At 35.3% G+C, this 27879-nt stretch overlaps 1 protein-coding gene across 26 annotated transcripts in view; it reads right to left on the bottom strand.

The window, feature by feature from the left end:
* Positions 1–27879, bottom strand: part of KCNMA1 (potassium calcium-activated channel subfamily M alpha 1) — a 415833-nt gene that overhangs the window by 109900 nt on the left and 278054 nt on the right. For 16 of the 26 annotated variants that reach the window (XM_071438814.1, XM_071438813.1, XM_071438807.1 and 13 more), the window contains 7 exons: positions 26887–26969; positions 24684–24753; positions 22836–22991; positions 15296–15405; positions 13079–13147; positions 9460–9471; positions 865–951 (listed from right to left, as the gene is read on the bottom strand). In XM_071438814.1, coding sequence (XP_071294915.1) covers positions 865–951; positions 9460–9471; positions 13079–13147; positions 15296–15405; positions 22836–22991; positions 24684–24753; positions 26887–26969 — 587 coding nt within the window. The remainder of the gene's footprint in view (positions 1–864; positions 952–9459; positions 9472–13078; positions 13148–15295; positions 15406–22835; positions 22992–24683; positions 24754–26886; positions 26970–27879) is intronic. The other 10 variants (XM_071438809.1, XM_071438834.1, XM_071438824.1 and 7 more) reach the window with 1 other exon arrangement.

The raw sequence follows: 27879 nt of genomic DNA, 5'->3' as shown, positions 1-27879 counted from the left end.
GAATACTTTATCATTTTAAGTACAGGATTTAGTTAAAATACCAAACTCATGGATAACATCAGTAAAAATCTGATTGCATGATTCATAACAAAGATACAAATTATGAGGAAGCACTCAGCTGCAAATATTAATTTTTTTCTTTTTTTTTTAATTATAGGGACACTGAATATTTTTCTTTGAAAAATTCTTTTATCACATTGCTCTTTTGTTCCTTCCAAGCATACTATAATCCTAACAAACAAGACTACATACATTTGGTCCTCAATACAAAATCACAAAACTCCTTTGCATTCATCCCAAATCTAGCACACCCAGGTACATTGAGTCTGTGAAGTTGTCGGCAATGGATATAATGCACTTTTGTAGTTTGATTTATTATTATGAGGCTGTGGAGTTTGTAGTTCCATTAAAGAAAAATGACAAGAACATAAATATTATTTTGCTAATGCAATTACAGAATAAACACAGCAGCTAACTCGCATCAAGAATTTGCTAAAGTCTGTGTAGATTAGAACTCCTCTAAACCAGAATCTAACAGAACTGTCATCCTTGTCCTCCTCTCTCATAGTAATTCCTCTGAGACACAATAAGTATAGAGGAAACAAATGAAAATATTTCACATTTTCTAGGAGGACTCAAAAACTCTTGAGTCTCTTTATTTCTTTTCATATCTGTGGCAAATTTCAGTTCCTTGGGACTTAGGAAAACTACATGCACGTAGGTGGTTCAGGAGTAACAACTCAACCCCCCCTCCAAATTTTTAAACAGATGATAATGAAAATTAGGTGAAGCATTTACATGTAAAGAAAAAAACTGAAATTAAGTATGTTTGTTTCTATTCAAAGATAAAAACATTTCAATTACCTTTTTACTTCTTTGGCATCACTTGCAATGAAGAATCCTAAGGTACCTTCTTGAATCTTGACATGGTTTCCAGGATTGATTAATATACTGCTCAGTGAAACAAGAACAAAACCAACAAAACAATAAGTTTATATTAATTTCAGCTGAATCTTCCAAATTAGCTTTATTTGATTCTGTTATAGGGGACCCACTAGTTAGGAAAGGCTGCAAGGAAATTTTAAGCCATTCTTCCTTGATATTTCCAATCAAATAAGAGTTTCACATGCGTTTTACAAAAACTTTAGTTTGAGACAGTCAAATGCCTCTGCCTATAATCACATAATCTAAGTGCTTACATCTGTTTTCTTATCTTTTTGCTTTAATTATAGATTACGCAAAGTCCTCTCAGAAATGTGAAGTGTGAAGCTGAGCATTGCTGTTTGCTTGCTCTGTCATGCAAAGTGGTGACAAATTCATAATATGGTGAAAAGGAAAAAACCCTCAGCCACTGCTCAATAACACAAAAAATATCACTTATGAAACTAAACCCTTGGATGCAAATTTTTGCCAATTTCTAGTGAAATAGAAAGTTAATGGGACCCCTATCTGGACATATAATGTTATTGTTTAAAATAATAAATACACACATACACTCAAGGGGAATGGTACAAGACAACCAGTCACGACAGCTGAAAAAACATAAAATGAATAGAAAATTTTTAAAACACTGCTATGCAGCCATGAAAGAACAAAAATAACCCAACCACCATGACAGAAGAGCCTCAGCTAACTTTGACAAAGAACTAGTATCAACAAGTGAGGTACTCCATGTCTATGAAATATCTTTATTTGGATAATAATTTAAATCAAGACTTTAGGAAAGGTGTTTTGCAAAGCACCAAGCTAAATATGAATATACAGATAGATATAAATGTAAATATATTCTCCAGTAAGTTTTATTCATGGGTGATGTATCTTAGCTTTTGACTCTAAAACTTAATATAGCTTTTCAAAAGTTTTCTCTCTTTTGTCTTTTATTAAAGTTCAGCTTTTCTAACTCAAAATGTAGTAACGGTATGCACATGTAATTTAGATTAAATAAAGACTACCAGGAATTGAAACACTTGTCCATCTAGCAAAAATTGATTTTAGGGAAGTACATATACACATAAATAAATAAAGCACAATGCTGAACAGACATACATTACTAAAATTTGAAGGTCCAAAGTCTTTCACGCAACTGATAGGAGGGAAAATGGATCTCAGTACATCTCTTATTCAATATGTTAAATATTCTCTACACATTAGGAATAAATTATTATGACAACATAATATATCTGAAAGATTAATAATGTGCACATTTTTTTGTGTAATTCCACATGCCTGCAACATCTTATGACAAGAATATGCAGGCCACAAAATAAAATGCTCATGAGTTCAGAAGTAAAAGGTTGGTCACGAAGTCATATTTCAGCCCCCTTTATGTAGACCTTAAGATACAGTTCTTAATTTAATACCCAGAAACTCCTTCCTTCTCACAATCTGAAACTTCACTCAGTGGTGTTTTACTGCCATTACTTCAGCCATGGCTTCCTGTAATTTATCTCTCTTGAAAATCAGCATCATATTTTTCTTGTGTGTTTTTCTGCAATGTTCATCACTACAGCATGCAAAAGATTCATAAACAATTTCTTTGACAGGAAGAATGAAGATATTGTATTACTCCATTTTACAGAGGAGAGATTAAGCAACTATGAGATATAGTACTTACTAATTTGGGATGCTTATAGGCCAAATCTTTTTAAGTGTTTAGCATTGCATAGCTCAAACAGACTTTCTAGGAACTTTTGCTGTGAGAATGCTCAGCATTTCCAAAAGCCAAGCCTCTGATTCCCGAAATAATGAATATACTTAATCAGAGATCAGCAGTAGAAAGTTTGGTTTAAATTATTATCTCCTGCTCACACAGATAGCCTATGTCGGAAGCTGGAACAGAAATTAAATCTCAAAAAAAGCATCTACCCAGATATCCTTTCCTTTCCTTCATTCACAGTTTCAAGCTTTGCAACAAATAAAAAGGAGAGGAGAACTACAGGAACTGGAAGGTATCACCACAGAAAGCAGGTTTAATTTCCACAGCACACTTTACTAATATTTGCAAAAAATGAAATGTGATGATATAAGGAACACCTGTATTACACACACAGATAAATGGGATGAAATAAAGTTACACAGCTAAACTAGTATCATCCATCATCAACTAGTATCATCTACTGTCATATCTAGCATTTCCTTGTTAGTGAATTGGGCCTAATGGCTGCAGTTGCAATGAAAACTTCTACCTAATGCAGTTTTAAAATGCATTTTCACAGGTTCGAGATGGAATAAAACAGATAAAAGAAAAAAAATAAAAAGAAACAACTACATAAGAATTTCTTCATATGAAACCACTTACTCAGGTCAAAAATAGGCTGGCAGATTTAGCTTTCCTGCATAAGCTTTTGTCACCTGAACACATAAAGTACTTCCTAGCACTTGCAGAGTGCTGTACTGGCCATCTTAGTCTCCACTTTTCCTCCTCCCTGCCTGCTAGTATGCAGTAACCTGCCATTAAACTGAGAATTTAGCTGCTAAACTAAAAAATCTTCTATAGAGGCTAATTTCATGTATTGATTATACTGTTCCTTATAAAATATGTAAGGTCTTGTAATATAATTTGGGTTGGCTGTTTTTCTTAGGTACAAATGGGTACTGCTCTATCTGAAAAATACTTTTTATTTCCTTACTTGATTCTTAAGTCACATAGGTGTTACAGCTTTTCAGTGAAAAAAGATTAACACTTTTTTTTTCATGGACCCAGGCTGGTTTTTTCCCCCCAGTACAATTCTTGGATATGGATAAACCGTACCAAAGAGGAAAAAAAATTCTACCTGAACCTCAACAACCCAAACTCCACAAACTGAGGTAACCACTAGATCTATAAATGTTCAATTCTCATAATGACACTTAAAGTTTGATGAAGTAATAAACCAATGAAGCAGTTCTTTTGAGATGCAGGGAACATAGTCTTAAATTGGAAGTAACTGGCTTCATTTAGGATGCAATGTATTGTGAGCATGATTTTGTATCTCAAGGTTTTCTGAGACACATAAAATCAATTCACATGGGTCAGTGTACAGACTTTATTTTTGTCAGATCTTATACTTCATTCACATATACCTCTTTCCACAAATACAATGTATTTATAACCACAAAATATGGATGTGATCACAGTTAATGCTTCTGTTGGAAATGAAAACTAATTTGCCCCATCATTGCTACTGGCTAAGAGTTACAGAAGAAGCTCATAAAGCTTTGGGCTTATATACAAACCAGAGCAAAATCATGAGCAATTTCTACTGAGCTGTATGGATACATTAAATGTACAGCTTATTAAAGCTGCAACTCAATTATTTCTTATGACACCTGTAGTGGCCTTAGCTGAAGTTATGCTTTGATAAGCACTCACTCTAATATATACAGCAAGGGAAATGTTTTGAATTAAAACAGAATATAGGGAACAAACAGCACAGAGAAAAACAAAACAGTCTTCTGAGTATTCCAAGAAAAATGCATCCATCAGTTATTTAGAGATGCATGGGTTTTTTCAATATGAAAATATGCATATATATCCCCATAGTTGAGAATACAAGTACATGGTAAACTAAATAGGAGTTTTAGGAGAGACAGCTTCAGCTAATGTCTCATTTTTATATATATCCAAGGCTACAAAGGAAAAGGTGAAAAAGGAGAAACTCAAGAGTTTTAATAGCAACATATATAGCTAATCCATATGCATTTTGTGCCACACATCAGAAAAAACATTACTGAAAAGGACACTGATTTTTCCAAATACATGTTTTTAACATAAAGCACAATTTGATTTTTTTATCTCCTAAATCAGCTCATGAAACCAAGCAAGAAAGGCCAAGAACTTTAGAAACTTGTAGGATCTTGATCAAACTTTGTAATTTTATAACATTTCTAGTTTAGGTTATCTCACAAAGTAGTCAAGAAATAACAAGCTTAAAAACATGTAGTCATCATTTCTTTAATGACTGCAATTCCAGAAATACATCCCTCAGGAAAAAACCTTTCATGAAAGGGCTCACATGATTGCTTGCTCCTTCACACATGAATGTTAAGGACACATGACAATCAAAGCCATGTAAATTAAATATGACTTAATGTGTTCAATGGGAATTTAATGTACTTCACCACCATAAATTCAGGAGAAGTGAGTTCCATTACTTTTTGATAATATTACAATTAGAAAGCCACTTGTAGAATGGAATATGCCCTCTGGAAACCAGTGTTTTACACTTATCTGCAAAAGTCACCCCGTTTGTTAAAGATTCACTTGGTGACTAGATGCAGGGTCATGCACCTAAGAGCAATGAAAATGTTCCACACTGAAAATGTAGATATCACCCTTGAATTCAGTTGGACTCTTAGGAATCACAGACTGAATCACAGAATGGTTTATGTTCAAAGAGATCTTTAAAAATCACCTAATTACAACTCTCATGTCATGGTCAGGGATAATTTTCACTAGAACAGATTGTTCAAAGCCCCATCCAATCTCTCACTTAAAGCAGAGGAAAGAATCATTAATATTATCTACACAGCTGAAAATGTCTTCCCAGACTGACAGAAATATTAGCAGGTGAAAAACAAATGGAAATCAGTGCACATTTGAGATACACAGTTTCAAAAAAAACCCCAAAAACTCGAACAAGGTCACAGAAATTCTAGACAAATGTTTATGGTTTTCTTTACATTCAATGAAAATTTCAGATTGGACATGATGACTTTTTCATATGACAGGGGAGAACAGATATCTGTTCATGTTTCTCACTGTGTGTTAATTGTGCCCAACTTACTTATTGAATTGTATCTTTCTGATATTTTAAGAAATGTTAAGGGATATTTAAGAAATGTTGCATTAAGAAAAGTACCTTCTTTAAAATGCTACCTCCAATAAAATGCTACCTTCAATAAAATACAGATACATTAAAAAATATCAGTTCATCCATTCTTATCTATCTGAAACTACTCCAGAAGACGAGTGCTGCTCAATACCTTTCTTGGTAGTGCATGGATGACTGACTGCACAAGAGACCAATATTCTGACCTAGCTAAAGCATACCATATTATATCTTCCTTTAAAGCACTAAAAGTAAGCTAAGGTTTCCTTTACTAATTGTGTATCTTCTATGGTTTTTTGAATGTAAAGATACTTGATGGAGAACCTAATAATTGGAGACTCAAACTGTTAAGACAATTTCTGAACTGACATTTGGGGTGGGACTAATTCCTGCAGCTATTTATTTTTTACTGATTTCTGCTCTTAGGTGATTTTTGTCTCCTGCTTTCAAATAGCACACATATTTCACTCAAGTTATCTTTCTTGGTCTAAAACACTTTTACAAAGTTATGGAAAGCCGATAGCTTTTCATATTACAAAAATATTTAAAACATTACTTCTAATAATTTATCAGCATACAAAAGATTTCAGTAGGAGATGAAAAATGTTTCCTGTAGCTTTCTAGACTATTCAGCCATCTTTTAGGTGAACTCCATGGAAAAAGCAACCAGTCAGTGTCAGAGTCTGAACCATCATTATGCAGTACTAACATTATGCAGTATTTACTGGTAGGCCACTTGTTAAGGGGCACGGCTCCGCAATTTGCTTTGCACAGCTTGAAACTGAGGAGGCTTCCACTACTGCTGAAGTTGTGAATGGATGGAACTTTGAACTCTTAATCTAGACATGGTAGTACAGTAGCTGACACTCAGATCTGTCATCTGCATAACTGTCAGCCTTCTCTGAGAAGAACAAAAGAGGGATCTTAATAATATGGAACAGCGTGGTGAAAGTCTTTAAACTGAGCTGACAAAGGCGTGTGGGGATGCCCAGCAAGTACAGCACAGCAAATATGCAAGGGTAATTTTAGCAGCACTACATGAGGACTGAAAACTGAAAGCACAGATAAGGTCAACCAATAGAGACATGGATGAGGAGAGGTCTTTTAAGGATTTTCTTTATCCATGCCTCTGTTATGTACTATTCCTGTTTGGTCTTAATTTCAACTTTACATTTTAGACAGCACTAAAGGTGGGATTAATCTCACCTATTTTAGGACCAAATTCTAATGCATTCAAGAACTTTCTTCCTTTGCAATTATGGATTAAGTCTGGATAACTAATAGGAGATTAGACATTTAACATTTTGATTGACAAAGTCAGGTGTGATGAAACCTATTATCAGAGACCAGTTGAACAGTTCATCCCTGCATCAAGGAAACCTGTCTGATTTAGTAACCCAACTTCTTTTCTTGTTTGCTTGCTTTCAGCTGTATGGCTACCTGTGTGACTGCCATCAGCCTACTCTAAAGAAAAAGAAAGACCAATTGTTGAAATAAATGAAACACAAACACCAAAATTTTGACCAAACGAATGGCAAAAGCTGTAACAATTCTGTTTTAAATCTTGTGGTAGATGTACTGTACCATTCCCCATGCAACTCAAACAGTAGCAATATCATCTAGTAATCAGGAAGATATAATATTAAGTACTATAAATACATTATCTAAAACAAATTATGTGGTACTGTTTACTAGAGCTACTATACTTTTAAACAAAAACAACTATTATTCTTGATTGTTTCATGCTATGCCCAGATAAAAAGTACCACTATTAGCATAATGGCCTTTTAAAACACACCACTCATTTATCCAACTACAGAAGTAGTTGGAAATAATATTTTTTTCAGGGTATGTTTTCAAGTGGAGTGTGAATGTAAATGCACAAATCTCATAGTGGGAGTTGTGCACATACCAGTTTTCACACTGATTTTAACTCATAAATATTGCTTCTTTCTTCTGGGCTCTATCATTGACATTAATTCATAATGCTCTACACAGCAAAATCTAATAAGACACTGAAAAGAATACAAGGCAAAAGACACAGTGCACATTACATGCTACAGTATATTAAAGCTTAATTACTACAAGCATATAAAAGGTTGCTCCCAGGACTTAAGTTTTTTACAACAGCACCTAAGTCAAGGTCTAGAGGATGTGCATGAGGTACTTTATTTTAGCATACTCCAAACTAGTTCAATAGTGATGGTGAACTCAATACGCTTGAAAACATTTAAATTATTCCTTCTGGTTCCAGAAGTGATTCATTATCCGTACAATGAGACAGAACAATAAACTTTATTCTGGGAGCAAGCAACTTCACCTGGTACAACACCTCTTCATATTGCTCATCATGCCAGCATTATCATGCCTTCACCACAAGATAAGATATACTTAAAAGCAAGAAGCAAAGTAGAGGTGCAACAGCTACAGATCCTTGGAGATGCTAAGTGTTGCAGTAACTTCTCTGCAGTTGGATCATATCAATAATGCCAAACTGACAGGAAGCCACCTCTCTTATCACGCATCTACTCAGAAACTATAGGAAGATAAGACTAAAACTTAAATACACATAACACATACAACATACACAACAGAACAGACATAGAAAATAGAGTTTGAAGAGTACAATGAAGACAGAAATTGAAATGTCTGGACAATGACAGCAGGTCTCCAAAGACCATCACTGACAGTCAGACAGACTGCTATAAGTAATGAGGGGGAAAAAAAAAAGCTGTTGGGGGAAGAGAGATGAGGAGAGACAGGATATGAAAGAGCATGCCTTATCAACTTCCAAACCAATAGCAGCATGATAGAATGTAGACTAGAGAGGGACTCACAGCATGGTACACCAAAGAAAATGCAAAACATGCCATCTCAAAAAAACTACAAAGCTGAGAAAAAAATACATTCAGTAACATCTTAATAAATGAGTTAATAAATGTCATTAAAATGAATGTGACGTATAATCCATGGCACTTTCACTGGAACAGTACAAAAAAATTTAATGAGTACTGTATTATGAGTAACTGGACTCAAAACAGGACCAGAAATGCAAAGAATCAGGTATTTGGTTGCTGTTAATGGAAAATGAGACTGCAAGAGAACATGAACTACTGTACTGTAAGACGTGTTTTGAAGGAAGACTCTGGGGAAAGAAGGACATCAATGAAGGTGTGAATATGAACAACATGGCAGCACAAGGGCTGGTAAAGACGAAATATACATCGTCATGATACAGTCAAAATGAGGACAGGAGAGATTAACAGTGAAATCTGCTTTTCAAATGCAATGATCTGATACACCAATGACTCCACAAAGGGGAAAAAAAGCCTAAATAATGAATCCTCTTTTATTTTGTACTTCCTGCAAAGAAGTTAGTGCGTGAGTCACAAGAAACACTGGAGAGACAAAATGCTGTTCTCTCTCTCCTCTTTGAGATTGGGGGCTCATATATAAATATATACACAGAGATATATATACACACACACATAGATAGATGAATATGTATAGGTATATATGTGTGTGTATATACAGAGAAAGATAGACAAAGATGTTATCTTCCTGTGTTCTTGGCAAGGAATTAGTCCTGAAGTTAGAAGGAGTGAAGGTAGGATTGAGGTTGGAAGGAAAGGTAACGAAGAGGGCATACCGCTTTCGGCTTCTGCAAACGACAAGAAAAAAATTGCAAATCAAACACTTTGATAAGAAATCAACTGACACCAAAGCAAAAGCAAAAAAACCCTTTATTCAAAAGTCTTCAAGGCTTAAAGGTTTTTCTGCTGAGAATGAGAACAAATATATGGATAGACAAAGAGAAAATTTTACAAGTGGAGTATAAATGGGGAGCAGAAGGGAAGAATCCTGGTTAGGCTTTCCTTCTTGCTTAGTTATGTAGAATAAAAATACAGGGGGGAAAGGAAGGCAGACATCTCTCTAAAAGGGATTTCAGATGAGGAGTTTGAATGTCTGAATTTTGAATTGTTATTTTTTGCTATATATTTAACATTGGGATATTTTCAGGTTCATGTTCTCCATGTTTCCTTTGCATTTTTCTACAAAAAAAGCAAAACCTCTCCAAATAAGCTAAGAACAAATTTTAAGTGATAGTATTTGGCTTGCATCAGGGAGACAAAAAATAATTTAAGTGCTTCCTGTTCTTAATCACGGGTTATAACATTCCCAGAAAGCAATTAGAGACAAAGGAATGGTTAACTCATATCGTGAGCTGGAGTTACTAGAGTGTAGACTTTAGTAGCTAGTCAGAAACTCTAAATTAAGTTTTGTAAAGTCAGAGATTTCTTTGATAGCTGAGAAATAATTTAAATATTATTAAATATATAAATGCAAAGGTGTGAAAGAAATCTAATCATAGGGTTTTTAATGAATCTTTAAGATACCTTGATGAGAAGCAGTTGCGTAAAACGATAAACGTACTCTAGATACTCTATCCATGATATGAAAACTAATATACATTTATCATATTTATAACTATATTAATTATATTTAGGCTTGAATATCAGCTTTCAAGCAATTCTGTAAAATCATAATTGTTATTAATTACCTACCTAAACTGACAAAACTTGTTATCAAGGTGTGCTTTCTGTTTTGTGTAGCTTTATTAGTAGTCAGGAAAAATGAAGAAAAAACCATCTGCAGGCAGGAAGCTCAACTGCCACTAACATGTACAGCAATATTAGCTTGGATAGAGTTCTGATAATTTTTAATTACTATTGATTTCAAATTCCCTACAGTAAACAGAATTAGAGTATTAGATCTTCATGAAAGGGTGCCATCTACATAATGTTCTAAATTTTTAGCTATATTTAACATTGTTTCTCTAAATTTTAAATGATATAAAACTTGTTCCATAGTAGTTCTACAAAACACAAATGCAAAGTATAATTATAAAATAAATCAGCATGTATCTAGTTCTGTCACTCTCAAATGACTGAAAGCTTGAATATCCATAGTCCGCTCCCACTTCTCCTTTATGAAGAATTACCAGGAAGAAATTTGGATATGAACAGAATAAAATATTTCCAATATCAGTATCAACAAACATAATTGACAAATGACAAATTTACATTGCTCAAAAAGGGCTTGTGCTTCTAAACTGTGTAATTCTAACTTTGATTTTAATTCTGCACCTTTTCATTTAATAAGATGCATGGAAACGCAAGTATACTTAGGAGGTGAGAAATTGAAGTTTTGTTGCATTACCTTTCTGGTTTGACTAAAAGATCAGAAAACCACAAATATCTAGTTAACATATTTGACTTGAAGAGCACGGGAACAAGTAGAAAAGTAATATGCTGCAGGTAGCTCTGTGACTGATCAAACAGTGACTATAAAATTGTCACTGGTTAATAAAATCAGCAGATATTGCTGTGGATCAGGGTTATAAGAAAATGTGACTATCTACCCTGTATATCTTCCTCTTGCTACATACATATTCAACAAATCTAGCTGTCAATATCTCTTTGTTAGTATTGCTTCCAGCAATTTTAGGCTCTTTTTTTCCCTACTATAATAATTATTGCAAGCTGTTACCTGTGTGGCTTTAAGTAAGAAATATATGATTGTATCTCACTGTTTTAGTTTTTGTGGGATCCTCTGCATCACCTTTTGATTAAGAACTCAATCCAACTTCCACTGAAGTTAATGCAAAGAATGATATGGAAGCCAAGAACAATCTGTTATTACTGTAAAAGACTGCAATATTAGCACTTATGCAAGTAAATGACAACTGAAGTAATGGCAACATAAAGCTGGCCAATATTTGTTAGGAGAAAAACAGAAACCAAATATTTCTTAATACTGAAGACACAAAATTTGGTAAATTGTTCCACTGCTGTTATTATTGTATTTTTCTTTTTTCTAGCAAAAGATTAAATTGTTCATAGACAGAAGAATAGATTGATTGTTTTGCATTAGCCAATGCAGAATGAGGTCCTTCAATGGAAAAGTAATTTAAGAGTCCAAAGAAGCTAAATACAGCATAAAAAATCTGATAGTAAAAAAAAAGGATTTCTTAATCAGCATAGTGTGATCAAAAATTATATCCAATAGTACATACACCACTTCACATTTCATTTAACAATATATGGAAGAATCCAGCAAAATCAACTATAGGGCATGGAAATGCTCCTAAATAGTTGCAACACTGCTTTTTCCACATCAAATTTCTAACACAGATTTTATAGATTTTTTTAATTAAGAAAAATTATGAAAGTTAATACTAAGTATTAAACTTTCAAAACCCCAGAAAATGTAGAATGAGTTCAATTGATAGAATTGGTTCTCCTGTGAGAAGAAGCAATTGTCCCCAAAAGTGCCCTTTGGCCACAAAAAGGTAATTAGTGGCCAAAAAGAAAATGAACTACTATGTATCTATTCAGGTCTACTAGAGCAGTACAAAATGTAATTGCAAAAGAGGAGAATCAAATTCCTCTCAGAGTTAGTATTGCCATATATTTTTATATGACACTCCAAGTGTTTCAGAGAACATTTACAATATTTTTGTTACATAAAAATGAATATTGTTTAAAACATTAATGGACAAGGCGATGGAAGATTGACTCCAATGTTCAATCATGTTTCTATGAACCTTTGCACAAAAACAAAAATGCAAGAAACACTTCCCATCTGTGAATCTGTACTAAGAATAATGATTTTTTTTTCTTTTTGGTTAATGAAAATAGCCAGCCAATTGGTAATTTCAAGGCTAAATTAATCTTTTCCAGTTTCATTATGTTATTCATGTAAGTTTTGTCAGAACAGATACTTAAATTTTATTTAAATATTATGTTTACCCTATATTTGTTTATCCTGTAACATATCTAAATTGGTTCCCTCAAACTAATTTAAATGAAATTTGTATTTTGAAAATACACATAGCTATAATGAATTTTGATATCACATCTGTTTTCCATTTTTCTCTTTTCAGTAGTGTATGTTGGACGTCTGATTAAAAGTGATATGCTGTAAACACAAAAATTGTAAGCTTTTCCGTAAATAAAATCACTCCTGAGATGAGACATATGTACTACTGCACTTTTTACTAAACATTCTGACATGGGTTACTTTTAGGGAGGAAGAGGGCAGAAATCATTCCCTTTCGGTCCTATGTGAAATGCTGCAATGCGATGGCATGCTAATTACATTCTGAAATGTTTCAAAGAATAGCTATGCTCATTCTGGAAAAAAAAGCAGGCAAAACTGCTGACAGTGCATTCCAGCACTCCCCAGGCTGGTGCCGTAGGCCGTACCTGCTCTCGCGCTTCTCCGACTTGTACTCTATGGCTATCATCAAGAGCTTCAGCTTCGCAAACACCAGCCTGCAGCAAGAGAAGAGGCCAGGAGTCAGTGCCTTTTCACAACCAACATCACATATGGGCAGGTGGCTGCTCCCACTGGTTGAGTGTCAATACAGAGATATGCTGGCCTCATCAGGAACATTTTGGGGTAGAGAGTGGTAGGCCCAGAACCTGGGAGAAGGTTAGCCTTACGTTATTAAATATCAGGAGGCGCTGCACTAGTGGGAGACAGATTGGTTAGGTCATCTTCAATCAACATAATTCACACCTGGTCCAGCAATATCCAAGGGCATAGAATGTCAGGAACTACATTCACATATTCAAAATATATTGCTGGAATACGTTCACACAGTACACACACGTGGAGTTATAAACATAACTTGCAGACTGATATTAACTTCTGTTTCCGTCTAATTCTTCACCCTAGTGTTGACATCAGAAGCTGGAAATTCTTCAGCAATATTGAGTATCCCATCCTTACTGTCTCTGCACACTCTTTGTTATCCAGACTGTATGGCAGCCTATTTACAAAAGAATCACTTTCCTAGACTTGCATTTATGACAAATAACCTGAGAAAGCAGAACATTTCATTTAATTTCAGACTTTTAAAATGTCATTGACTGCATGAATTTTAAAAGTTACGCTACAAGACCTGTTCTCAAAGTCTGTATATTTCACAGGTGGCTGAATACACTAAGACTATCCGCTAATTCACTTTCCTCTTCACAAACCAATGCAATGGACATTTTGCTGTCCTTGTCCTTTGGTTTTTCTGGAAACTGAGCAGTCAATTCTTACATTAATGAGAATATCTATGCACTAAACTCATTAATTAAAGTGCTTGAGGAGACCTCTTTCTAAATCTCAATAAGCACCCTTTCTTTCTTGATTATTTTATCTCCATTCTACCAGCACAGATAAATGAATGTCAGCTTTGTGTCAAATACCGTCTCAGTCATATCTTCCTACAAACTCATACAGAAACTTGACACATTTAAAAATGATTTGGTGTGGAGATTTAATTTTCATTACTGTAGCTAGTGTTAACACACTACTATTCATTCATTCAGCACATACTATTCATTCAGCACAAACTACTATTCATTCTGAATATAATATACTTTTCTGCATTATGTTGTGAGATTTCCGGTTTCAGTAAATCACAAACTTTAGTGCCTATAGTAAAAACTTTTCCCCTCAGTAAACTCAACAGAGTTTGGCTGACACAGTAGAAGGATGGATTGAAAACCCCTTAACTTTACCAGCAAATTGAAGACTGGGCTCTGTCATAGCTACATCCTAGACAATTTCTAAATGGATAATATTTGTCTAACAGTTGTCTCCCCCTCATTCTTGTGCCATGTTTTTGCTCCTGTTAAAATTGGGAAAGGTGGGGAAGTTAGAGGAGTAGAAGCATGCTCATCCTTTACATAAGAGATTGTATTTTACTTCTCCATCTATTTCCTCCTCTAAGAATGGAAGAAAGAGGAAATATGAGTGTGCTAAACTAACCTGATTATGGAGACAGAGTACTTATTATACAAACCTTTTGCATTCAAATCTCTCATTCACAGACTCATTCTAGGCTAAGCATTTTTCAATAGCCAGAAATGAAGCTTGCACTATGGTTATGTACTATGTGCTTCTTTCTCATAACTGAACAGACATATCTTTTCTCTCACATACTTTACTTGTTGCAAATGGTTTGCAACCACTTTTGTGGAGCTCTGGGTGCCACACTGCTTATATGACTGCATGACATGTGTTTAAATTAATGAATAGTTTCCTTGGAACAGAGCACAAGCCAAGATGGTCATGTTGACCACCACTACTCAAAGAATGGGAATCATAAGTAAAATAACCGGATGGTACTTGTGAGCAAATTACTCAATTTTAAAAGATTGTTGATGAGTTTGTTCAAGACAAAACATTTATGCTTTAATTTACAATCACTTAATTACAAATCTCTCCTGAAACCAGGCATTACAATGTTTCAGATTCTTCCATGCAGTGATTGCTTTAATGTTTATTTTATTAGACACCATCTGATGTAGCAACATTAGGACTTAAGAGTCCTCACATTAGAGTGAAAATGTCTCATGCAAAAAAATTAGATTTCTCTTACAAGAAGGTAAATATTTCTGCATATTAAATGTATTTCTACTTACTCACAAACTGCAGGGAAGGACAAACCCACAAAGGCACTAGACAGATATTCTGTATACATTTCATTTGCAACTCCTTCCAGGTAGTATTTCTGCCACGTATCCTCCTCAATCTAAACCCAAAGAAACAGATGCAGAGTTGTGAGTAAAAACCACAGCTTTCTTTTAAATTTAAAAACAACTGCTAAAACATGAATCAGATTTTAACACATAAATCAGTACACTGCTATGGCAATTAACATCACTTGTTTGTAAGGGATTTTCTAGAATGCTGAAAAAAAACCCAAAACAGAGTCTCTGTAGTCAGTAAATCAAATATGATATGAAAAAATAATATACTGAATTCTTGTCAAGCACACTGAGCATGGGGTGAAATAAAGTTGTAGAGAGCATGAGGAAAAAGTTTCCTTGTTTTCTCTTTTTAAAAATAGTAGAATCACAAAATGCTAAGGGTTGGAAAGGACCTCAAAGATCACCTTCCTGCCATGGGGAGGACAGCTCTCACTAGACCGGGTTGCTTAAGGCCTTATCCAACCTGGCCTTGAACGCTGCCCAAGCTGGGGCATCCACAAACTCCCTGGGCAACGTATTCCAGTGTTTAACTACTTTCACAGTAAAGAATTTCTTCCAAATATCTAGCCTAAATTTCTCTAAGTTTTTACCTACTACTCCTTGTCCTATCACTACTGTTCATAACAATGAGTGCCCCTCTGGCTTCTCTGCAGCCCCCTTCAGATACTGGAAGGTTGCTACAAGGTCTCCACACAGCCCTCTCTTACCCAGGCTGAACAGCTCCTACCTCAGGGGAGGTATGGGATATCAGGAAAAGTCTCTCCACCAGAGGGTGGCTGGGCACTGGAACAGCTCCCCATGGCAGTGGTCACAGCACCAAGGCTGACAGAGCTCAAGCAGTGTTTGGAGAATGCTCTCAGGCACAGGGTGTGACTCTTGGGGTGTCCTGTGCAAGGTCGGGAGTCAGACTCAATGATCCTTGTCAGTCCCTTCAAACTCAAGATATTCTGTGATTCTATGATTCTCTTGGACCAAAAAATTTCAGGTTTTCAAATTCCAGCATTCCAGGAATATTCTGACAGGACTTAATATAGTATTTTAGATAAGTTTGTGTTTTTATTCCACGGGCTGATTATTAATTTGGGATTCATCAGTCTTTCTCTCATGTTGAACAAGCCAAAAGGCACTCTTTCAAACTCTTTCCAAAAAAATGCTCTAAAGAACAGGAGGATGGAAACTTGTTAAGAAACCTGGTGAAATGTAAGTTACAATGATTTTTTTCCTCCTTTTTTTTTGTTTTGTTTGGGATGTTTTTGTAGGGTTTAGGATTTTTTTTATTTGTTTGGGTTTTGCCTTTTTTGTTTGATTGTTTTGGTTTTTTGGTTGGTTTTTTGTTGTTTTATTCCCTCCTCCTGTTGACAGGCTGCCAAGTAATCAGTTACTTTAGTTCTGGAGATGTAAACCACTGAAAGAATAAATTGCAATATGGAGATGTTCCAAATCTTATACAGCCTGACAAGTGGGCTGCAAACAATCAGGAGAAATTTCTTCCACAGAAATTGTTTCATCATTCAGAGGCCATGTGGGATGGTAAAAGGGATTTGCATTGTGCAATTCCCCACCACACACAGAGAAACCATATCACATTTTTTATGACCCTTTTATTTATAGGAAGCTTGCAAATGTTGCTGATCAGCAACTCTATATACAGAAGAGAGATAAAGTCCAGGCTTGGTAAAAAACTAAGACTAATGATAGCAAGGGCATGTTTCTAACTTTTGGTCTATTTTGTGGCTGTTTCTTACATTGACACCACCTGGGGTTGGAAAAAAATATACAAATACATTACATATCTCCCTTTTGACTTCCTTTCCTTGCTTTCTTTTCTTTAGGCAGACGATTTTGATTTAGAGGAAGGAACTCCAGATCAGTCTGTAGTTAAATACTCACCCTGAGTCAAGGACCAAGAAAGGACTGGAAAAACCCAAACATTCCCAAAGCAATTATCAACCTCCATAGATACCAGTTAGTGTTACATTAAACTTTGTTAAGTGACTGGAAAGTTTAAGATATGATCTGTTAGGATACCACAAAATGTTGATTATAGAATTCAAAGAACTGCTGATATTAGGGATGCTATAAAATATTATTATAAGATGATTGCAAGAGTTGACTAAGATGACCTTTCTGTTTTATCTCCACCTGAACCATGACATTTTCCCAGTGATTTCAAAGAGACAGATGGTCACCTGCCTGGTATCTTTCATGAGGAAAAACATTTTAGGAGTCATTATGCTCTTCACTACTTTAAGCCTTTGTGACGATATTTTAAAGTTTAGGTAACTGATGGAACCTATCCAGAATTGGCCATACTACTAAAACAACTTCAACCTCTATCTTTCTGATTCCTCTCTAGTACTGCAAATATTATCTCTCCCTAAGTCACGCTGCAATTCTGTCTCCTGATAGTCATAAAAAAATTAGCCACTGCTTCAATTAGCCACTTCTTCAATATGAAGAATAGCTGGAAAATTACATAGTGCAATCCAAAAGAAGAAATGTAATTTTCATCTGAATCTCTTTTTAAGTCACGATACTCTTCTTCTCTCCTCTATCTTATATATAGATACAATATTGTTACCAGCAAATATATTTACATAATACAATCAATTCCTAGTGAGACATGGTGACAGAGATATGAAAAAGTGATGTAGCTCTTGCAAGCACAGCCATTAGTATTGTCAGAAGAAAATGAAAACCTTTAATACACCCGGCCTTACACCCAGCACTGTAATTATCAGGAGCTCTGTAGCTCCAAAAGAACTCTTGCTCATAGCATTTGCTTTTCAGTGTAATGATGTGTACATGAAAGACTGAGTGTATCTGAACCTGATCATGCTATATAATCTCTTCTGCCAAGATCTAAGCATCACTATCAAGACAGAGAACAAATGCTGAGTTGCATTGTGACCTCGGATTATTCATTGCTATTTGCAAGGCAAAGGATGGTGGATATCCAGCTCCTTTATAGCACAGTGAAAGGAGCAGACTTTACATCTCCTGAGAGAAAAGTAACTGGCTGAAAGCAGTTCTTGTGGTCATATCATAGAGTGAAGCTTCATAGATTTACAGTCTTATAATTGCATTTCCTTAATTATTATAAATTATCAACTACTTATTTACTCAATTCCATTGTCTGTTGAAATCAAGGCTAACAAATATCCTTTGTACTATGAACACTTTACAATCTCAGTCAACTATTTCTACAGCTTTCCATATGCACAGATGATTTTTAAAATTTGTATAAAAAGACTGTATTTTATAAAACATCAAATATGCTAATTGAGATTAGTTCTAATTTCAAATGAGATTTATGCACTTTTCCCCATCAGTACTAATGTAGAATTTTGTAGTGGGTCAAGGCAGAGAGAGTATCCTTGAAATAGAATGACATGTTACTCTTTTTTAGATTCTGGCCTTGGATTTGAACTGAAAGGCGTACAGGCTCTACTTCTAATAGTTTCAAATATAAAAAACAGGGCAAGATTTCTATCCAATCATGAGGCAAAGGATAGACAGGTGTTGATCTGTTTAAATGATTGACTGAAAATTCAGTCCCACGATAGCCTTTAGCCCAAGACAAATACACTCTTATCAAAGGACTGATACTATGTATACACAGCAAACAGTTTTAAACCACAATAGGTTTTAATTCCTAGAATCAATGATTTTAAATCACTACAGTCAGGAAGATCTTTACATGATCTCTGAAGATAAATGTGTTTGGTAACAGGCCACATTTAATATTTGATCTAGGTCCTGTGAGCAGGATCATGTAATCAGTTTATTATGCAGCTTCCTGAAGAGCCTCACAATAAATTTAAACATTGCATTTCCTCCTCACTCCCCTTTTAAAGCCCTCCCACATGTCAAGGAATTCACTGTTCATTTTCCAGTTCTACACTTAGAAATATTCCAAGGCTGCCTAGGTGGTCAAAAGCAAAGAGCAAACAAGTTGATGTGTTCCATCAGTGTAGGTAAGCATCCAGCTGATATAAATCTGTGATCTGTGTGGTTTTATTATGTCTTTCAGCCTGGACGAAAAAACTAACATAAAGTGGGCATTGCATATGTGTAGGTGTGAGCAAAAGCTGCTGAAAGAGCCCACAAAACACTCCTGCTCTCAAAATAGCTTAGAGGATAATAGAGACAGCTCTAGATAATTCTGATATTTGGAATGAGGTGGATGGGCTGCCTTACCTATAGAGCAAAGACAAAACTAATTTGGCTGTGGACTTGTGTTACACTCAAGTACCACATTCCACATTTTATTAATTTACACAACAATACTAACTTGGCTTGTAGGTTGTAGATGGGCCTGTAGGATTGGCCTGTACAAAATTTAATTACTTCTGCCTATTACTCCATGTATCTGGTTTTTGCAATGTTTTTCATATAGACAGACTTCTGGTATGCACTTGCTAATTCAAACAATACAGAATTTGCAGTACAGTATTTCCATCTTTTTCTCAGACTATGCAAGTTAATAAAGAGTCCAAATTCCTTTTTTAATACAACAGTAACAGTCTATGTTATAAGAAGACTGGATTATTAAAATGAAGTTTACAGGTGTAATGTTTTGTGGGTTTTTTTCCCTTTAGCATATAGTTTGGTGCAATCTATCTGTCTTTAAATGTTTACAGAATATTAATCTTTTTGAGCTGATTTTCTTTTTGTTCAGTTTGGTGCCAAAAAGAATATAAAGGATTCCATATGATCTTACATTGCTAAAACCAAAAGGAAAATATTAGGAACAAATATAATATTTTGAGGTTTCTTAGTTTGTTTTACTTCTAACACTGAGCAGACTGTTTACACAAATAATTTTGCTGTAAAGTAACACATAATGAGTTAAATGTGTGCAATGTCACCATCAATCATGTTCATTTGTGTTTGACTGACCAAACATTTATGGCACATTAAATCACTTTCTAATCACGCTATGGAGGCAGAACAAACCCACATTTCAAGCTTTCATTAAAAAATACAGAAGTTTCCATACATTTTCCTGGCAATCTCGTGACTGGTGAGAGACTCCACTAATAATGTTTACCTAAGGAATTTATGAAGGTCTGACAGTACTTAAATTGAAAGTTCTTAATGAAATGGGATGAAAGTTATTTTAGGGAATGGACATATTTCTCTTCAGCATTTCTAATCAATGTAGCTGCCCTCCTACAATGCACTGATGATTCACAGCCACTATTTAATAAGTTTTCTTTTTCAAGTTTTTAGAGTGAGACAGACATGAGAAAGATCATCCTTTTAGCTAAATAAACAAACCTTTTGTTATCACCAATAAGATCAGAGTCACATAAAGAAATGTGTCCCAATTCTTGTACATTTATTTGGCTTCAGATTTTGAATTAGCCAGAGATCTTTGGAAGCAAAGACGTGCATTTCACTTGCCTAGAAAATTCACTCTTAATTATGTGGCAAAAATATTTTTAACTAGGATTAACAGAGTATTGCAATCTTAATGCACTCTCTTATGGTGTTTTTCCTCCCAGTACCATGTGAAGTTGACATCTGAAGTCATACAAGTTATCTCTGCACACTACTCTGTTTATAACTGTATATAATCAGACACACAAGAAAAACTGACAACGACAGCTTCCCCCAAATCAAATTTATTGCTATTTTTATGCTTATTCTGTCTACAAAGAAATACTCAAATGGAATTTGAGTAACACCTTGCAAAGCTGAGCCTTCAGCTTAAAACTGTTCATCTAATGAGATCTGTAACTGTACTGGAACTACTATAAACGTATTATAAAATAAGAAAACATATCTGGCTAAGATAATGGCAGAAGTGGTTAGATATAACTTCTGGAAACATGGTATCTGCACATATCCAAGATTTGACATCTTTAAATGTTTTTAGATAAAAATCCAGGCCATTAATGTGTGTATTTCTAGTACAGTTCCCCCACAGTCAGACATTTGTACACTTCATCATTTTGTGAATCTCTCAATTTTCTCGCTGGTTTTTAAAATCAGTATTAAAATAGCTTGAATTAAGACTGAGACTTTGAGGATACCCGTATATTTGGATCTCCTTAGGAGAAAACTGACCCCTTCTGATTTTGGAAAGACAGAAGGTGAGCAAATTTTTCACATGAACTCTGCTGCAGAGCTCGAGTTCATACAAGAGGCTGCCTCAGTAATTTGCATACATCAGTGTGACTGTCACAAATGTTTGACACTCCTGAGAGTCTTGGCTTACCACAGCAGGCAGGAGTGAGAGAGATCAGACTGGCAAGGAGAATGATGCTCATGAGAGATACAGTTTTCTTCTGGGATACAGATAGAAAGGATTAATATCCAATTGGAAATATGTTGAAGAGCCACAGACAGATTCCAGGTTTGCTGAAGTAAAACAACTTTTTTGTTTCTTTCTTTCAGTTGGGTTCTTTTAGAACATGAATAAAGATGAAGATATTCTAACTGCAGGCAGTAAAATGCAGAGCCCAGACCTGTTTCCATATTTAAAACTGGTCTTTTTAATTAAATGTAATAGTATAAAATACTTTTTCATGGGAGCCTGCTGTCTTCTAAGGATACCTTCATAATAATGTCAGCATTTTATAAGAAGCAAATAAAGATTCCCTGTCCGGCACCAACATATGCACCTCTAAGAGAACAGTCCTGGCTTTCTAATCTGAGGACATGAGAGTATTTTTATCTTTAGCTTATTTGCACAATGGAGTTGAAGTGGACCATGGCCTACCTTTCACTTCAGTGTTTCCCATCCCACTAAGAACACTCATCAGACTGGAAACTGCCCACCCGTTATGCTTGGAATCAGTGTCCCTGAAATGCACCAGGAAGGATGCAATGATTGCTGCAATTGAGGCCCTTGTCCAGTGAACAAGTACAGCTGCCACAGAAGTCTAACTGGGTTATAATTTTGCAATCTAAGTCCAAAAGAGCGCTCAGACTGAGGAGGAGCAAACACATGAATGATGTGGTGGGAAGTTTGGGCCTCAGTTCTAACATATGCTCCTTATTTACTCACAGTCAGAGGTCCAGTAGTCTTTTGATGTCAAAGACGAAAATGACCAGTCCCTTTTTCCTGGAAATTTGTTGCTACGTGGCACTTAGATAAATCATATTTTTGTTTTAGCAGCAGCAGCTTTTCTAATAGACAAACATGTGGTTTGTCTAAAATCAAGCAAAAAACATAAAATGCCAAAAATATCTCCCTGGAAATGGATGATGATTTGGAAAATACTTTAAAGGCCAGACACTTGCTGAATAAAAATTAAAAAACAAACCCCACAAGTTGATAGAACCTAGTTTATTGCCCAGTTTTCAGCAAAAAATTTGCATAGAACTGTGTGCTGGTTGTTTTGGTGTTACAAAATCTGTTATTGTCCTTCTATCTGTTTCACATTTGAGTCATGTTCTCTACTCCAGTCTCTGACAAGCTGAATTGCAGACTAATACGTTCTAATGAGGAAGGCATTACCTTTATGAATGACCTCATAGAGAAGAGGTTGGCTAACATTGTGGAAAGGCCCGGTGCCAGGCAGCTCTGGGCTATGAAACCCAGCTTCAGCTCAGCAAGACAGATTGCATCATCCCCTTCTTTCCAGTTCCAGCTTGGGATATTTAGTAGATGGGCCTGGAAAACAAACAAACAAAACATCTCACAGGTTAAGAATCAGAAACAGAAGACAATTCTGAATGATTTTCTCTATTAATATCTTGGATTTTTTCTGAGTAGACAGAAGTACTTTAAGTGTTTCAGAGCTTAATTCTATGCTGAGCAATTTTCCACTCTTACCCACTACAGATAAAATGCTACACTTCTCAAGACATGCTGGCTGTGGCACTCTGTCAGGTCCATGCTCACACCTGAACAAGCAGAATTGTTGTAAAGCTTTCCTTCCCTTCTGCATGTTCCTTTCACAGCACTTTGAGCTACCATCTGACTGATGAGGAACACACATAATACACAGGAAGCTAATACAACTTAGATTACAGCTTATGTGAGGCTGCAACCTTTAAAGGATACTGGAATTTTAAAATGTATACAACATCTTCTGTCTTTTCTATTTCATTTCTTCCACCTTGAAGAACTTGTGAAAAACCAACCCCTTTTTGACAGTGAAAAACCAACCCTTTGTTTCTAAGAATGCTATTTACAAGGACAGAATGAAGAAAATAACTGAGCAAGACACACCTGCTGTACTGAAACTGCAAACTTAGATAAGTACAAATATTGTTCAGTTACAGGTATAACTGTTGGATTTTATCTGACATGAAACTTGTATGTTTGTGTAGATACAAGGAAGCACAGAGTCCTTCCTCCTTGTTCCCCTTCCTAAGTTAATTCCACAGTTCAGCATTTTGATAAAAGCTGTTCTTGAAGACATAACCATTGGAATAGCAAACAAAGTGCAGTATTTAAAAAACAAAACTTCCCCTCTGTGACTGTTTAAAGCAGAGAAACTCCTTGTTCTTATTCTATAAAAAGACAGGCTTCTTCCATAACATGAAGGAAGAGCACATAACAAGCAACAGTAGTTGCTCTTGGTCTAGCAACGGGTTACAGGTATAAGGAGTTGTTATCAAACCTTCCTAGTGCCAGATTTATTGTGTATTTCATCAAATGAAGGTTTACCCAGTCATGCTTTTTCTCAAACACTGGGCAGTGAGTGATTCTTTCAGAGCTAATAAAAGAAGCAGGCCACACATGAGTACTGTGTTACCTGATATATCCTTCCTAACCCTGTTAGTCATCAGTTTATGGACTTCCTCATCTCAGGATTGAATAAATTGACTTCATTGTGTTTAAGGGTCACAAATTTACCATAAAAATGTTTTTCAAATTTCTTTCCAAAGTGGATTTATCATTTTGAACTTGACAATATTCTTAGTACCAAATCTCACAACTGGGCTATGTTTTATATTAAAAACCACAGATTTATCTATTTTGTACCTACTGCTTGGCAATTTCAGGTCTACACGGTCAAGCTGGAACAAAAAAAAAAGACAATAACCTCCAGTAAGACAATAAGAGCAGAATTTAGAGAACTGAAGTGGTGAAAGGTCATCTGGAATCAGTAACAACTATGGACACTAGCTTTGAGAATTGGATCCTAGGCAACTCATAAATGTCAAGATTTTTATAAAGTCCCTTGCAAATATAAATAAAACTAAAACACTTTGTAACTGGATTAAATGACAAGGTTTATTAAGATGTTTTAGTTTGAAAAGAAAATGCTTGCTGTTACTGAGACTAGAAAAATTATGTTTGAGTGAATGCAATGCAGCAAAAAACTCTGAGAAGAAATACTGGCCATCACGTTACCTTATTGTGGTACTGCAACATCTGAGTGATAATTCTTATCTTCGGATGATAATTCTTTATGGAAATAACTCTAAAAAGAAAAGGAAAAACCTATTAAAATAACTTTTAATTGATAGGTTATTTGGATAATGCATCCAAATACCTCTATTTTATCATGCTGTGAAGTCCCACAATTAAAACTGCACCCCCTTATTCATCTGCCTGTAAAGCAAACTGATTGATGTCAGACCTTTGAAATATTTACACATAGTCAAACTGAGGTAAAAATTAGTGGCTAGTGCCAGAGAGCAATAAGCCTCAGGAAATATTCAGTTGAACAGTTTGCCCTTATGGAGTTTGCAGAAAAAGAGACTTGTTTTAGCAGCACTATTCAGATACTCATTCCATTAGGAAAATAATGTAGTTGGAACTGTTACATCCTTCTCATCCTCAGGGACTATCTTCGTGCCTTTGAATCAACATACTTGAGCAAGTTCCCAATGATAAATGCCTGAAAAAATTAATTTCTACCCCATCACGTTTTATTTCTTTATAGCTGGTAGATACCCATCATATCTAAATAGCTTGAATAATGATCTTGTGTTACACAGGCAAATTTATTGATTTTGATGGATTAATCCAAAGACCAATATAAAACTGATAACTGAATGCAGAATCTATAAAACATGGGGCTACTTTCATAATCTGCACATTTTCCACATTCTAAGTTACTTAATGAATCCAAAATATACTCAACCGTGTATAGATTTTAAGTGGCTCGAAAGAAAATTGTTTGAGAAATGCATGGATTGATTTTGTATTATAAAAAAATAATTGAGCAAAATTAAGGAGATGAACAACCAAAAAAAAAAAAAGTCCTGTATTTAAAACCTAAAGGTAGAAAAAGAAGATGAAACAATGAAAAAAATATCTGACTTATTATGGAATCATTAGTTTCATAAGACTGAATGCCATAAATGTTTTCATTGGTGTTTTGTAGAATGTATCTTGTAAACTACTGGTCTGGCTTGTGCTTTTAAGCATATCAAAGCTAGAACAGGAAACATAAAAAAATTGCATTCTTTTTACAAATCTTTCTTCTAGTTTTCCATTTCTTGCTAAATTGTTCAATTAAACATTCAACTTTTAAAAATTAAATTGTGACAAAACACAAGAGAATTCCACACTCACATTAAAAATTTTTGCATTTTATTACATTAAATGTATTAAATCTACTAAGAATGCATCAATCTGTGACTGGAATATTTTTAATGTATTTATGCCATCAACGTCAAAACAAAGTTTCTTGTATTGCAACTCAAACCATGTTTCTAAAATGAAACTAGGTGTATTTTAGCCTTGTGTCTTTCTCAGATAGCTACATCTCTTGCACACAGTGGTAGTTTTCCCAGAAGATCATTTTTTTATTTCTCCCCTTCCTCCAATACACAGCATGCAAACATCTGACAAGCCAGTAAAATCTAGAGAACAATACTAGAGAACTTTTAATCAATCACTGACTGAGATTTTAATTTTAAAAAGGAGACTGGTCTCATTAAAACTAGGATTGTATGAACAAAACAAAAAATGGAATGGCTTAGGTTTGTTGTAACTCTAGCTGCCATCTACTGACTCCTCCCTTCAGAGGCTACAAGAAGGAAAGCAGGAGGAGATCTGATGATCCCTAATGCTGTAAATGCCTTGTCAATCAAAACAAGCAATGATTGGTCATCAGCATAAAAAACCAGGATGGGGACAGGAGAAAGTGCCCTGTATCTTTGCTATCCCCTGAGCAGTGCACTACTTGCAGGAGCAGCTCCACCACAGAGCAGCAGGAATGAAGCACTGAAGGTGCTTCTGCCCCATCACTGACACAGCCCCTGCAGTGCATGCACTCATGCGTGTATTGTTGCAACAACCTGACTGCATTCCCTTCCTCTCTGTGTTCAGCTAGAAGTACTCAAACCCTAGCTCCTGCAAAGTGACTAAGAGTGTCAAAGCCTCTGCTCCAAGTGTCTCTTCTGACACACTAAAGCAGACAAATGAAACAGTGGAGGTAGGAATTTAAGGTATTCTCATCACCTCTGAACTTTGGTGAGGCTCTTTTATTTTGTCCTCAAAAAAAAAAAAAATCCTACAGTGTTCTTTGAGTGCAACAGATAAGATATAAAATTAGCTAATCAGAGTTAAGGACCAAAAAGGTATTAAAAACTGCAGAGTTTACCTCATAATATTGGAGGCATCTTCAGCATCTGGGTCAGCGCAGTATTTATTGGCAAGGATTAGGCACGCATCTGCTGACTCTATCTGAGACACCAAAGAAAAAGGAAACATATAAAGCAACATCTCTTTCCAGCTCTTCCTTTCTCATAACTCTCAGGGAATCCAGCACTGGCTGCATGAGTGTGAGTGCCAGTTCTCAATATTGCTAATCAAAAACGTTTCTAGGCTAATATGAGTTCATGACAGTGATTATGACCATTCTCGTGCACACAGATAATTTCTTGAAACTTGCTTATGATGGCCAGAGCAGGTCAGCAGTTACACTGACAACTCTTACTCTGTATCAGCTGAGCCACAAAGGTGGTAATGTTAATCTTTTGTAACCAGATACTGGAATTTAGACTTTTAAATCCATCAGAAGTTCCTGTGGCACCAGTACAGCGCTCCCACAAGTCCCTGCAGCTTTGTTTGGGAATTTAAGTACCTTCTTATTCAAGACAGGAAGAGGTGGCTGAACTGATTTAGAATCTGAGCACTGGATTTAGAAAGCAAGAGGAGGACAACTGATCTATTCACAGCTCTAGATTCACACAAACCTGAGCTTTACAGAACTCAAAGCAGATGACAAAAGTATTTACCAGTGTATACAACCAAATATCAACACAATGAAGGGTGGGATACAGAACACAAAATAAGAACACATGATTTTATGATCATAATTAGGACATGCTCTGATGAACTGAAACAGTGTGCAGTAGCCTACAAAAATCTTAAGCTATTTCTGCAGTCAAAATGGACAAAAGACATGATTAGTATTCCAGAAAGTGTAAATTACATAGTACTAATAAAATATTCTTGACTTAAGTAGCCAGCTACATTCCATTGGGAAAAAAAGAAAAAGAAATGAAAAAGTTAATGATGTATCTGACAACCTGATTTTTCTTTAATTCTAGAAATTCTAGAAAATAAATATCTAAATAAGAAATTCTAGAAA

This window comes from Agelaius tricolor, unplaced genomic scaffold, assembly GCF_023055355.1.
Source record: "Agelaius tricolor isolate 1412-34295 unplaced genomic scaffold, bAgeTri1.0.p SCAF_13, whole genome shotgun sequence".
In the NCBI taxonomy this organism is placed as follows: domain Eukaryota; kingdom Metazoa; phylum Chordata; class Aves; order Passeriformes; family Icteridae; genus Agelaius; species Agelaius tricolor.
This window is presented reverse-complemented; position numbering and strand designations above follow the sequence as displayed.